This window comes from Struthio camelus, chromosome 4 (genome assembly GCF_040807025.1).
Source record: "Struthio camelus isolate bStrCam1 chromosome 4, bStrCam1.hap1, whole genome shotgun sequence".
Taxonomy (NCBI): domain Eukaryota; kingdom Metazoa; phylum Chordata; class Aves; order Struthioniformes; family Struthionidae; genus Struthio; species Struthio camelus.
This window is the reverse complement of record NC_090945.1, coordinates 50,317,687-50,332,486: the sequence shown is the minus strand read 5'-3', so window position 1 is coordinate 50,332,486 and position 14,800 is coordinate 50,317,687. Positions and strand designations below refer to the sequence as shown.

The 14,800-nt window shown below is 38.3% G+C and overlaps 1 protein-coding gene across 14 annotated transcripts in view; it reads right to left on the bottom strand.

Moving 5' to 3' along the window:
- The window catches only part of TENM3 (teneurin transmembrane protein 3), a 1,330,030-nt gene that overhangs the window by 96,744 nt on the left and 1,218,486 nt on the right, over positions 1 to 14,800 (bottom strand). For all 14 annotated transcript variants that reach the window (XM_068942557.1, XM_068942559.1, XM_068942561.1 and 11 more), the window contains one exon: positions 4,941 to 5,063. In XM_068942557.1, the coding sequence (XP_068798658.1) occupies positions 4,941 to 5,063 (123 nt within the window). The remainder of the gene's footprint in view (positions 1 to 4,940; positions 5,064 to 14,800) is intronic.

The following is a 14,800-nucleotide window of genomic DNA, read 5'->3' as shown; positions in this document are numbered from 1 at the left end:
CAATTTATTTTCTGTTTTCAGCAGCTAGCCTTAGATTGAACTAAACCTATCTGCATGTGCTCAGCACGTTCAAGTGATGCTACCTTGCCTGAGCTCAAGCGGGCTAAACAACTGACAACGTTCTGTCGCTGCCCCATCTTTTATGATTAAACTCTACATTATTCATCATTTGATGGAACAAACTGACACAACCTTTTTGCAAACATTTAGAATATAAAAAAAACTAGATTAAAATCTGAAATGCCAGGTGAGGTCACAGATTGATCCTCGCCACTTTTTGTGCATCCAAGATGAACAGAGACCGCTTCTGAATTAAGCAGATACAGCAGCACTACCGAGAGGCCTTGAGTGGGGGTTATACCATCATGACAGCCACGCCACAATAGCATTGCAGTCGCTGGAAATGTCTCACTTACAGGATCATCAGACTGATCAATGTTCTGCTTTCAAGAGACAGTAAAATATCTGATCTTGGAGAAACCCTTTTTTTTTTTTTTTTTTTTAAATACACATTCCAGGATGAGTCTGATCCTTTTCTAACTTTGGACTTGACCTTTCACAATGTTTAGGTGTTATTCCAGAAGATGGACTTGCATGCATTATTTCAGTTCGTTTAAACATTTATTTCTTACCACTTCCTTCAAATTTAAGCCATGTCTCGTCATATCATTCACACACTGATGACTGGTAATCACTAAACAATAAACATTTGTTTGCTGTATCGATCTGCAACTTCCCCTATTTTCTACATTTGAAATGAAAAGCAACTACCTCTAACTGCTGAAAGGACGAATTAGATAGCTTGAACAGATGCACTTCATCAAACAAACATTATACCCAGCTTGTCAGATTTGTCTATCATTGGGCTTCAACAATTACTGTTGGGAGAAAATAATCCCACCTACTCCCCTTCACCAAACAGGAGGCAGTTTTACCTCTCAGCCACAGGCCTCTTTAACAACACACTCTATCAAAATCATCACTGGTTTTTGCCCTTCTAAGAAGGGGGCTCTATCTATTAATCTCTTTCTGCGTTGTTTTGCAATGGGCTTACGAAAAATCTTAGTAGTTTCATCAGCTCCTTCCCACATTCGAAAATACTGCAAGTTTTTATACGCAGCCTTATATCAAAGCACAAAATAAATTACATTAGTTCACATGACTCCATAACGAGGCAGCAGTCCAAATATGAAAACAATTTAAAAAATACCTAACCTCTTGAATGTTTTCTTTTCGCTATACTTTGACTCTCTCCCTGCTAAATCCCCCTTTCACGACCCCTTTCCAAAAGAAAAAAAAAAACACATTAATACTTACAGGTAGATAAATTTATATTATGATTTGTACTTATATTGCTGGTCGATTTATTATTTAATTTATAAAATATGAATTTATTCTGTTGCATATTACAAAATACATATAATTACATACTTACGATACAGGCAATGCAATGCATTACAGCCACTATATAAAATGATTTGTTATATTTGCTATTTGCAAATTCTGATCCACTGCCTGAGGTTAGGGTGGACAAAATCCTGAAAGAAGTAATTACTTATAGCAATATTTAACAATTCATACAAGAAAAAAAAATAATACAAAGATATCACTAAAATTACATGAAGCCAAGCTCTCCCTCCTTACTTACAAACATTCTGGAGGTTAATACACAAAATATTGGGTGATGAACTAAGTATCTTTAATACAGAATAAATATGAATGAACAACCAAAATACAGAAATGCTTAACAATAACTGCTGTATAGCACCACAGATAATATAATTTTCCTTCCTTCATAGGCAGCACTAATTAGAATATTAGGTCGCAAGGCTGGATTTACAGACAATCAATAGCATATTCTCCCACTCCCCGGCATAACCTTGGATTCAGATCTTTTCCCTGTGAGACATCTGCTATATATTCTTCTGCAACAACTACGGGTAATAACCTCACGCTCTTGTTAAATGTTATTGCTATGGCATGCCAAATAAAAGCAAAATCCTCCTTAAAAACATACCTTTCTACAGAAAAATCAATATAACATCTAATTAAGAAGCTATTATACATTTAATTAAGATGATCTACACGATAAACAAAACAAAAAGTTCAATACATATCAGTTTCAGGAGGTGTAATGTATTTTAATGAAAATAAAATGGCTAACTGATCTCAGAAAGTGCATTAAGCCAGCCAGAAGAAACACGCCTTTTCCCAGTCTCTTTCCCCCCACCCCCTTACATTTTAAAAAAATCTGCGATTAAGTGCAAGTTATTTTAAGGTATTTCTGAATTGCACATTAATTTTATATGACATATAAAATACAGCCAGATGCAGATGGTATGCGACCAACTGTTAAAACACAATGGTTAACCAAATTTTCAGCTGTTTTTTAAACCTTTCTGCCTCTTCTATCTCCTGCTTACAAAAGCTGATAAAATACTCACGCACCACAAACAGGTGTTTGCATATGATTAAGCATGGTTTATAAAGTGCTTTGGAAAACCTTACTGGAAATGCCCTATCAAATTTGCCATATGCATATAAAGTACCTATTCTTACGCAGCTCTGAATCATGCCTGACTAGGTAAGCAGGCGACACATTGCCAGCAGTTTTCCGCTCATATAGAGAGAAGCACTGGGAAGAAAAAATAAATCCACAAAAGGAACAAACAAAAACCTTTGGAAAAGGCTCAGAGAGTCTCTGACCTCAGAGGTTCAGAGATTCAAGCTTCATTTAACAAATGATCTGCATTTAAGGCTGATTTAACATGCTTTTATTGTGAACCTACAATCAGCTGATTCTACGTAAAACACAGCTGAATTTTCCTTCGGAATTCCTAAGGATGCATTTTAAAGTTCAAGCTTTGCTAGTTCATCACACAAAACATCTGTACTTCTGAATGGCAAATGAGTATCTAGGATCTAAGCCACTGTGGGCTATGATTTTCTGACCAAAGCAGGCCCAGGATTGGTCAAAGTTTAGACCAAAAGCTGTGCTGTTTTGGAAGTATTAAAATCAAGGCCCTGTTGATTCTTCCTTATAGTTTCAGTAATTAGTATGAAAGCTTAGGGGCCCCCTACTTAAATTTCATAGCTAGCTGTCACTCTTTCCTTTCCACTGAACTTGCCTTTTGTGGTTTAAAATGTGTATTCTCTAGTCTGCTTGTTCCTTACTCTTGATGTTTGCTAATAAATGACCACTGTCTTTACTCCGCAAAAGACAGCATGTTAATGGTGGATCTAATTAACCCCGTTTTCTTTTATGGTATTTAGGGACATTAGGAAGGAAAAACAGGATTTGGTACTCTTGTTTTTTCCTATTATATTTAAGGTAAAGTATAACAGGTTTTAATCTGTAACAAAATATTAAAAAATCAAGTGAAAAAAAGCATATTTATTAAAAATTTGCAAAAATATGTGCATGTTTTATACACTTAAGTGTATTGTCTACTCAGGGCAGAAGATAGCAGGATCATCAACTGTCACTGCAGTATTGATATACATTAACCATACAGTAGCTTCTTTCTATTCGTTCAGAATAAAGTCAGAGCGTGGAAAGAGAACATCTAAGCGCAAGAAAAAGACATTAGGGTAAAGGAAATGAAAACAGAAAAGGTCCTGCTGGATAAGTTTCATATGCTTAATAAGATGACAGAAAGAAGGAACAGAGCTATATCGTTTCTGTAACCTGGAGTTGTGATAACTTGAAAAAAATTTCAAGATGTCAAATGCTAGCAGAGGCTTCCTCCTCCTCAGTGGTAAGGAGGTCAGCTGCACCTTGTGAAAGGGAAAACGGATTTTTGTGTAATGAAGCAAATACCGCATTCATCAACCATTTAAATCAAGTTTTCCATTCAAAAACTATTGATTTTAAAGCCTCTGTTAGCTGAAAGTGCACAGGCTCTTAAAGGTTTTGAGAATCTTAAAGGGTAACATGGAAAAAGGTCGATAAAAAATAATCCTTTTATGTGGTTTGTATTTTAAAAAGCTCCTACAATAAAATTGATAAAGTTTTTTTTTTGACTTTATATATTAGTTGCGTGATTCAGACTCAATATTATGTGCTAGACAGTCTGAGAAAACACATGAACATATTACACGACTTATTATGTTTCAGAGAGAAATTAAAAAAAAAAAAAAAAGAAGAAAACTTCATCATCTATAGAGAAAACACAACGCAACCCACAGCTAGGTCATCACGCCATAGGAAGCAACCCGATCACAAGCTGTCTTCTACACACAACAAACAGGGGACCTTCAAAAATACGCAAACGCCCCTGCAGAGCCTTTGCCAGTACCAACGCTTTAGAGAAAGAGTTCATGCTCCTCTGTTACAGACAAAGGTTTTGCTTGAAAACTGTCCAGAGATAATTGGGATGCCAAAGCCTGAATTTTTATCTGGTCTACTATTATAAAACGGCTTGTTCTGACCCGTTCGCCTCCCCGATGCTGTGCACGTGCCAGCCACGGTGGTTTCTGCAGAGGGGGACCCAGCCACCGGGCAGCACTGTCTGAGCCAGCCCCAGCCCCTTGCCATGACGGCAATTGTTAGGCTATTGAGGATTTTAGGGTAAGTGGAGGTTTTAATCCTTCTCCGGTTTTGCTCAGAGCTTTTCTTGTCAAATACCACACATGAATTCCCATGAGGGATCCTGGTCAGAAGAATGACAGCCAGCTTTCCTAACAAGATCAGCATTATCGCCAAGGATTCACCACTTCCTTCACAAGTGAGGTAGGAGGAATGTGCTCCTTTTCATTTGAAATACAATCCCCATATAATATCTGCATGTCTACTTGAAACAACTATGATTTACAAAGGGTCTGTACTTCCATTAAACACACAGACTTTTGAAGGAAAAGGGTTAAGATCTGGTGATGTAAAGAAAACACAAGGAAAGGAAAGAATAAAAATAAGGAATGAAATTTACCATTTCACTTACCATTTTCTCCAGCAGGTACTGTCACAGGATGCGTTGGCACAGTATCAGAATTCACTTTTCCATTCTCAAATGTATCATTTTCAGTTTGCTGCAGCTGCCAGTTGAGTCCAAACAGATGCATTGCTGGTGGTAAAGGATACAGGTTATTTGATGCTCTTAACCACAATGACACATCACACAAATAATGGCTGTCCATGCTTTGCAGGAGAACAGCAAGTCATACATTAAAAAATTAAATTACAGGAACAAGCATTCACAGACTAAGAGTTCAACTTAGCACTGGCACCAAGCAATTACTACTACAGACTTTAAACGACACGGTGCTTTCGGTGAATGCCGTTGACAATAAGCTCACCACTCTTACTTTGAGTCTTGTACCGCTCCCAAATCAACGTTCAAAAGGATAGGCGGTAATTATGTCCTTTTCTCTTTTTTCCTTTTTGATCCTACTACAGAGATATATCATTTAAGTGAGCTCCTAAATGACCTACCAAAATAACTGATTTCACCAGCAGATGGATCTGTTCCGATTATAGGATACCAAAAAATGACGCAAGAGGACAGGAAGGACGGTGCCGTGGGTGGTACAGGGCTCACCTAAGACACTAACGCTGCTTTTCACAATTTCTCACAAACAGCCTGGGCAACCCAGAGCTACACATCCGTTCCCTGCGCTGCTCTGCAGAACACGGCTAAGACCTCGGTCGAGCTGCGACGCTGAGGCACTTGGCTGCCGTGCTAATGATGACTGGATAATGCACAGCAAGGACTGTGAAGAACTTCATTCACCATAACCACATCTATTAGAAAGTGTGATAGCAAGTTACGATGTTTAGCTAAGCTAACTAGGGAGTCAATCTGCTTGTTGGTATTAGGGACGACTACTCAGCAAACCTAGATAACACCAGGAATTAATGAGTGAACCCTCCATCTAAAGCTCGAGAACAAAAATACAGGGAAAAAAACACCATAAGGCTATACTGTGATACACAGAGCATACGCAATTTCTTCATCTCTGGTCTGTTCCCTTTTCTTCCAAAGAATCTATCATACCAGCAAAAATGAATTTTATTGTAATTACTCTAATTTGCTTTTGGTATAACAAATTTGCTGACTCTGCAACAGTAGTTTTCTCCAAAGCTGAAACTGTTCATCAGTGCTACCAGGGGACAAAAATACACTGAGAAAATTTTCTGTAATAATGTATTTTTTTTAAACTGTTAGTACAAAACATAAGGAAAGTCATTCACTGCACCTCATTTCTTCTCTCTTTCTGTTCCCAACATAGAACAGTGCTATAGCCAATATTATTCATTCCTTCTATCCTGATGACAAACTATTTCTCATCCCATTCGGTTTCATCTTTGATCTTTCAGTCTCTCTGTATTGACCATAGAGGGGATTCAGTAACCCTTACTTACGACATACTGACCTCAGTGGAAGTTTAGTTAGGGAGGTAGCAAGCACTGCAGAATTAAGACCGTCTCTGCCAGATCTTTGCCTTAAAAAAAAAAAACCCAACAAAACCAAAAACAAAATGCAACCAAAGTCCTATTACTGAACGTTTCAAAGACTGAAACTCTCCGCAGAGATGAAATATTCTCTTTGTTCCAAGTCTCTGACTCCGCTATTACTCTTCTTTCTCAGACCTTAAATTGCCTGGCAAAGCCTGGTACTGTAGAACGCTCCTTAACCCTAAAACCTTATTTCTTTCCACCCCCCCACCTCTTGTTAAACCATAAATTTGACTACCACCATTTTGGAACACTGCCAGAATTAGCCACTATTTGGCACCTACCTCAGCTGAAATTCTTATTTATATCTAAACCACTGCTTTCCATCTGATGGTCGTTTCTCTTTTAATATATTCCATCAAAGGCCCTGGGGTCGAATTCTACTATCTGCTATACTAGTTCACTTCACTGGCAGCAACGGAAGATTACAAGTATTTAAGTATTTCATGATTCAAACTCAGTATATTTCTTGTCTTTAACTACAGAGGACTAAATCACCTCTCCTAACTTTGTTGGCTTCTTATCATTCTTAATATTTCACAGGCCAAAAAAAGGGGAGAAAAAAAAGAGACGCTCATTTGGTCAAAGCTTCCTCTGGAAGTGCATGCCTTCCAAACATATGAGCTCAGAATATCATTAACAGCTCTATCTGCTGCTACTACATACATGCCCTGTGCCTCTTCATGCTCCACTGGGAGGTCAGAAAGGGAAGCTCCGACATGACCTTTTAGCCATTCCCTCATAGTTCAAAACAGCTGGAATTTAAAGTCTTCAAAGGCAAGGACTGTGCGATCTATACTGATTGCATCTCAAAGAACCATAGTAACTACAAGGCAAGTGACAATTATCTTTTCTTTGTGTTCGTGCCAACGTGGGTCCTGCTGCAGTTGCCTGTCCAAGATGGTGAGTAAATAGTTGTATTGCTCAAAAATGCTCTCTCAAATTTGGCACTGCATTAGCTGCCAAGTTCAGTAAACAATGTTTAACAGAAACGAACAGTCTGATACATGGAACAGTTTCACAGATTTTGAATACTGGATTATTTTGGAAGCAGGGCAAAGATGTTGCTTTACAATTCTAATGACAATCCAAATCTTAAAGTGTGTGTTAATACTATAAATAATTCAACTTAATCATTGCTTTGCGACAGCATTATGGAATTTAAAGAATTCTCATTTCACTACAAACATGGGAACAACATGAAAGACTTAGGCCTGTTGATATGGGATCAAAATATAAGGCGCAGTCTCTTTGGAGATGCGGAATGTAACTTTAAGAATGGGGGTAAATTGACTGATTTAAACTTTAAAAGGAATTCAGGCATTATATTGTCAATATATAGCTCATGCTTTCCAGTTTCAGACTAGGACTGTCTGCTCAGCCAGTCCATCTAATAAAGGCAAACATTAAATTCTTTTCAGTGTTATGAGGACAATGAGGCACTTGTTAAAAATTGCTGACATCCCAACGAGTCTGATTTTGCACTGGCAATATTTCAGACCAACTGTATGCTGAAAGCGCATCTCAGAGGGGAACCTGCGTCCTTGAAGTCAAACATTAAAAAACCAGTTATGAATTGGCAGAGATGGAATGATGCAGGCAAATATTATTTTCCTGCCTCTGGTGGTATACAGGCCTTTATGGTTTCCTCAGGTCTAGAAAGGCTGAAGACTTTCTTCCATCTTTGGGACGAGGACGTACGAGTTTAATCCTCTTCCTGTTTCTGAGGAATTTTTTCTAGCATGTGCAGAGAAATGATATATCCACTTCTTTTTACAAATAATTTAACATACGAAGTAAAATTACAAGGGGAATATAGCTCACATTTGTCAGCTACTATTTTCGCCCCAAATCCAACATAAGGCAGTTTCAGATTTTGGATTGGGCGTCGGCTGTCATGTCTGGTTTATCCCCATTCAGTTTGTCATTTTCAGGTGTTAAATAACGATAATGAAGGCAACAGACCCTCCCAAGAATAACTGGTCCTGAGTCTTTGATTAGGCTGTCAAATACATGAGGGTACTAAGAGTAGAGCAACTTTCAGTACTGGCACATCTTTAACGGCTGCAGGGACTTGCCGAGAGCGCTGTTTGGCTCTAACCAGGAGGCTCGCGGCTTGTGATGGCTGCGGTCACAGACCACAACTACTCAACCAGAATAATCCACAGCTGCAGGAAGGGATGAGTCCTCTGGGGACAGAAGCAAAGAAGGGTTGACACAATTCCAAATGTGCCCACAAACCCTAACAAAAACCTCCTTTTCCTTGTATCAAGACTAGCAAAATTACTCCCATCAGGGAGCAGGAAACTTTTTAAGTAGAGAAGTAGATGATGATACCTTGTACCTATTCTGCCGTTTCAGTCCACATCTCCATTCTGGGAAGCAGACTCCAGCTACCAACAGACAGACGTGCTACGCTTGCTAGAGTTATGACAACATTTTACCTCGGGACTGAAGGAGTGGTTTAAGGTGGTGTTTGCACTGCCACTGGCCACACTACTAGTCTTACAGCCAGCCTTCAGAGCGCAGTGCTAGTTTCACTGGTGAGGACTCTACTCCCTCTAGCAGGGTGGGAAGGAGAGGCATGAGGAAGGAAGCACCTCTGGGATCAGTGCTGTTCTTTGCATGAGCACACCAACAACGTCCAGGCTGGTGATATGGTTGGTATGGTTGGATTTCCCAGACTAAATCTCAAGCGTATGGGAAGAAACCAAACTAAGCAGTTCTGCACCTTTTCTCCCTTTTTACTCCTGCAAAGCAGCACAGGACGTATCTACCAAAGGGACCGGCCTATTCAAAAGATTCAAAGCTCAGGTGAAAGGGGTGCATTTATACTCACAGTAGCATCAACATTAACACAGAAATGCTATCATTTGTTACAGGCTATCAAGTAATCTTACCACCTGCCACCACTCACTTCACTGCAGGCTTTCTGAACCACCTGAAATTACTTTTTCAAAGTTGGTTGATCCTACCTTTCATTCTCTCCGCAACGAAGGTCTAGCTATTTTAGTTTTTAATCAGGCTAGTTCTTCCTCTCCACTCAATAATTAAAATAGCGACTAAGTATACATTTCATCACACTTAAAAAAAATTATTATATCTAGTTCACACTTTATAAAACATTTTACAATAATCTGCTTCAGGAAAAATAAGTTGCAGCTTATTAGGCTCTTTCATTCTTTTAACGCTGCCAGCCCATTTGTCTTGTATGCTCATTTCTCAGGCTAGTATTGCTGTACTTTATGCATTCTCTTTGTAAGAAACTTGTTCTTGAGCAAATACACTATATTATCACTTCAAAACCCTCTTCAAACTTTCTTCAGTAAGCCAAAAAGAAATCCGTCCTTTTATTAGTAGGTGGTAAGAGAGACGGATAATTTACGTAAGCATGTGACAGAACGAGAACTGCAAGAGTTAACAACTATCTGCTGCATTCTGCTTGGATAGAGCTCTCCCTTCACTGTCTTGCTAACTGGCTGAAAGACCTCTTCTGCCAAAGTTAAAACAGAGTTGAGAAAGAACTCTAACAAAAGAGTTGTAACAAAAAACCAGTTTACATAGCCGCTTCTCCGCTCAGCAAATCCGAGTTCTGAATGGTTCTGTTACCTCATATACACAAATGGTAAGAGGAGGCGGTAGCTAATTGATAGAGAAATTAGGCAGATGTTAGCATCCTTCAGTGTCCAGAATGTAACAGTCATCATATTTACTGGTAAGCCCTAAACAGTAAACAAATTGTAGACTCAGATGTGACTGTATGTATGCAGTGAAGGGGTTGATTATTGGTATGAGAAAGAAAAGGAGGACATTTTTTCCTTTGTAGGAGGGAGGAGCAAATGCAGCGAGAAAGACAAATGGAGAAGCCTGCTTTTGTTCAGTTTTGTAACACTTCAGTGGCCTCTCCGTCATAACTCAGCAGGATCAACCACATCTTTTTTTGAAGTACTGTAAGTGACAAAAAGGTTCATACGGAAAAAAAAATGCGTAGCAAACACCCTATCCGCTATGCAAGTGAAAGCACTATAAAGATGCAGGTGATAATGATGAGTTTGCAAGACTGTATGCATGTAAGAGAGGCGTTATTTTCAAAAGTAGCCATATGGGAACAGGATATGAATATGAGCCTGAAAACTCCACAGAAGATGTCAGTGGAGGTTATAAGCACCAGTAATTCAACAGCTGACATTCTGAATTTGGTATAATTGCTTTTTGCAGTAAAAGAATTCTAGAAGTGATAGTGCATTTCAGAGGAACAGGAATTTCACAGAAACGAGGATCTTTCACACAGAAAGGGGCAAAAACTCAGTTGCCTGAATTGGGAGATGAACTTCCAGCATTCCCCCAAACTCTTCTTACAATAATCACGGATGAAAAGCTGATAATAGACAGCAAAAAGGAAATACTGTCTATCTATAAGTAGCAGCCTCAAGGTCTCTGGAGGTAAGGTCTATGGAGTATGTTCTACATAGAGGAACAACTTAACGCTGTGGGGAAAGTTGACAGGAGAACACTTGGCTCCTTCCTTCCTTTCTTCCATGCATTTTACAAGGAATAGTAATCAAGCCTTATTATTCGCAGAGATGTGCTTGAAGATCACCTTCCTGCTAAGATTTGAACTCATCCTCCAGGACGGTTAACGCTAAGAATTTCTCGGTGCTGGTGCTTCCAAACTATGGTTTGCAAAACCGCTTTCCTTGAATTAAGAGCATAATACTTATGCACGCTTACACATAAGGAAAAGTGAGTATCATTCATATTTGAAGCCAATGCAAAAAGATTATAATTTAAACCAAGCAAATTGCAATTATTGCTCAATCTCATTGAAGGATTATCTTCTAGTTCATCTCCCTGTTGGCAATACATTTTCAAATGAAATATTTGAACACTCAAGTGGTTTTTTAAATTATCTCCCATATATTTTTCTTGCAGCTGTAATTAGAAGCTGAACCTATTTTGTTCTGAAGGACCTGGAGTGGACCAGGAGATGTGCAAATCAACTGTCACTGATTTGCATTCACTGGCTCTTTTCTAAGATAATAGGATGCCTTGGATGCTGCTGCAGATCAAATAGTGAATTAAAAATGGCTAATTAAAATTTTAAATAAGTGCAATAAAGTTAAAAAGACAAGTTATTTATTTATTACTGTTTTTCTCAAATCAACAAAAAAGCCAGTTATTTCTAAATTAAAAATAACTTGAAAGTGCATGCTTCTGAGCCTCTTCAAAAGGTCAGTCAACAGGAAGCATCATATAGGACTTTCTGAAGCTTTATTCTGAACGTGAAACATTTCAATATAGCATTACACGAAAACTTGGTGATACCTATCAAGATCCACATAGTAACTGAAAAAAATGTGGTCTTTTTCCATTTATCCTGAATTCCGGAACGAGTGCCTTGATTTTACTGTTTCACCTGCCAAAAATCCCATTTTGATACTCTATTTCTCATTTTTATGGGAACTTCCAAATAAGAAATTTGCAAAACACATAACATGTCTAGAGAAAATACAGCAACAAAGACACATCACGTATCTATTATGGATTAATTTTCCTTGTTTGACCTCTCAGCAAAGACGCCTGTGATTAAAATACAGCTGCATTTGAACTGTTAAGAAAGATGCGTGATGGCCTCTATAAGCATTTTAAGCATGTTCACCAAAAAGATGGAATGTTTATCCCTCTGAAAACTTGTATAGCTAGATGTCTCATTTTAGTTGTCAAGTGACTTTTATATAACAACGGTCTAATTCTGTCAACAGCATTATGTGAAAACATTGAAAGCTCAACAGAGAATCCAGATTTCTTACAACAGAAAAAAAGATCATTACTCAATAGCCCAATAGCCATTTATAAATATGATGCATCTGTTATGTCTTGTTTCACATTTGTCCATTTAGCCGGATTAGCATCCAATTTTCTCCATTACATAGTAATATTCAGTATTGGCTAAATAGTCTTTAGCATTATTATTCTGGCCTTTCTGCTGAACGTTGCTTTTTTTTTTTTTCCCAACACCACTGTTTGCAGTTAACAAGATGGTGAAAGTCATTACAGGTACGGAGATGATGGGGAAGTGCAATTACACTGCTGACTCCTTTGAAACAGGGGTTGGTTCCTCTCTCATAGTTCATACAAAGCCATGGAAAACATTTCATAAATTTGGAGCTTTGTTCAACAGAGTCACAATCAATGATTTCCTTGTTAAGTATTCTGACCGCCCCCCTCCCCGGGCCTCGATTTACACTTTCCAAGACTGGGTTAACATTGCAAGATAATTACTGCTCTGTACTCCACCAAGCATTTCTTTACTCTCTTCCATCTCAATCTTTAACTCCTTCCCTTCCCCCCAAACTTATCCTCTGGAGAAGGGCTGAGGCTCAGGTTTGTGCTTATCTATTTCAGGTTGTTTTCCACAATTGCAATAAAAGTCTTGCCCACAGCCACATGCTTTAAATTGTAGCCCTGATAAAACAGCAGTGTTAAGAAAAGAAATGTCAATGTATTGTCTCAACACCCATTGGAAACATCTTACTTTGGCAAGCACATCAATGAAAGGGTGCAAATTTCGCCTTTAAAAGCCTTATTTTACTTATTAACAGAAAAAGACAATATCTTGAGAGATATAATAATAATAATAATAATAGTAATAGTAATAATAACAATAATGAAATGGCCCTATATGATCATGGATAACCTATTTGCATGTTGACAGCAGAGAGAAGCGCACGCTGATGAAAAGATTTAAGAACCAAAGGAAAAAGAAACAGGGTCCAATTAATGTGATGTTCAAAGGACACACCGAGCTGGGATTTTACAGTATATAGTGAAATACTTGTGCTGCATATTTCCATCTCATGACTGGCTAAAAAAGATCAAAGCTTTTTATATTCCATATTAAGAGTGACAGAATATTACAGCAAACATGCAATAAGGAGAAACGTAATAAGCTTTAATAAAAGATGATAATAAGGTTTGATAAGAACTTTTGGAATGTCACCAGATCTGCAATGTAAGATGAAAGCATCTGCATGTAGAGATTATAGTGTGTTATTTGGAACCCCACAGAGCTCAACTGTGATTAGAACTACATATTTTTCCATAAATTAGCTTTTGTTTTGAATTTCCTGCTGAGATCATATGCAAGTTGATTGAACGTGCATGTCAATATATATAGCTTTCCTAATCCTTTGCTGTTTGTTAGATTTCATGATATCATGAAACAGCCCACTTGTAGATCAAAGGTAGATGATTGAGGCCAAAACAGAATAAGCTATGACCCCTTTACAAAACTTCTTCACAGTGATTTAGATGTACACTAGATAATAACCACTCACCTACCGGAACTGCTTGCTTGTGTAGACGTACTTCACTCGGATCAATTTACAAAAATATGCAGTTTCCATTTAAGTGCACATTAAAAACAGAACGGGTGCACTCAGTTTGTTGTCACAGAGGCTTTTTTTACCTAACTCCACCTGACCTCAACACCTCCAATAAAAACACTTAAGCCATTAGCTATGTGCAAAGCTAACATTCCTGTGCAAATCCCTGGTTCAAAAAAGTTTCAAGGTTTAAGTCAGCTCAGTGACTGATCATCCCCTTACTGAAACATCTCCGCTGCCCTCTATTTTGCCCAACTCCTCCTGCAGACCTCCCTGTTATTACCAGGAATCAAGCCTGGCTAAGCAGCTGTGGGGCTGGCCCAGGGAGAGGAATAAGCACGGGCACAGGTGGGTCTGGCTACCAGATGGAGCATCCTTTACTATGCTGTTGCTAACGTGGTTTAGGTGTAGCGGACAAACGCACCACGACAGCAGTTTCTGCAGAGCCCTCACTAAAGTGAGGCACGGCTTTTATAAAACTATTCCTGTGAGCAAAGATGCACTCTAAACACCTGAAAATAGTAATAATAAAAAGGAAACCCAGAAAAATGTTTTATGAGTTATGAAAGGAACATATAATATACAGACAACCATACTGCCAGCTGTTTTAAGGCCAGTGGTTTGTTGCTTGTAAGTCAACTCCTAAGATGCTTTGTACTTTTCTTAGTTAGACACGTCTTGAGAAAAACAAGTTAAGATTACAGTTCACATTTAATTTTTTTTTTTTCAAAGTAAAATCAGCCACAACACTGAACTATCAAACTCTGCAGGTGATATTAAAAAGAGTCAGTCTTAGCTTTACAGTAATAGCCACAGATAAAAGTGAGGGAGAAAATCAGCTACTCTTGTTACTACACACAAAGATACTGGATCAGTAATAAAGATATGTATTTTAAAATTATCATCCACTTTTCTCTAGTTGAATTAACAAGCAGAATTGTATCTCTGCTTTCCTAACTCT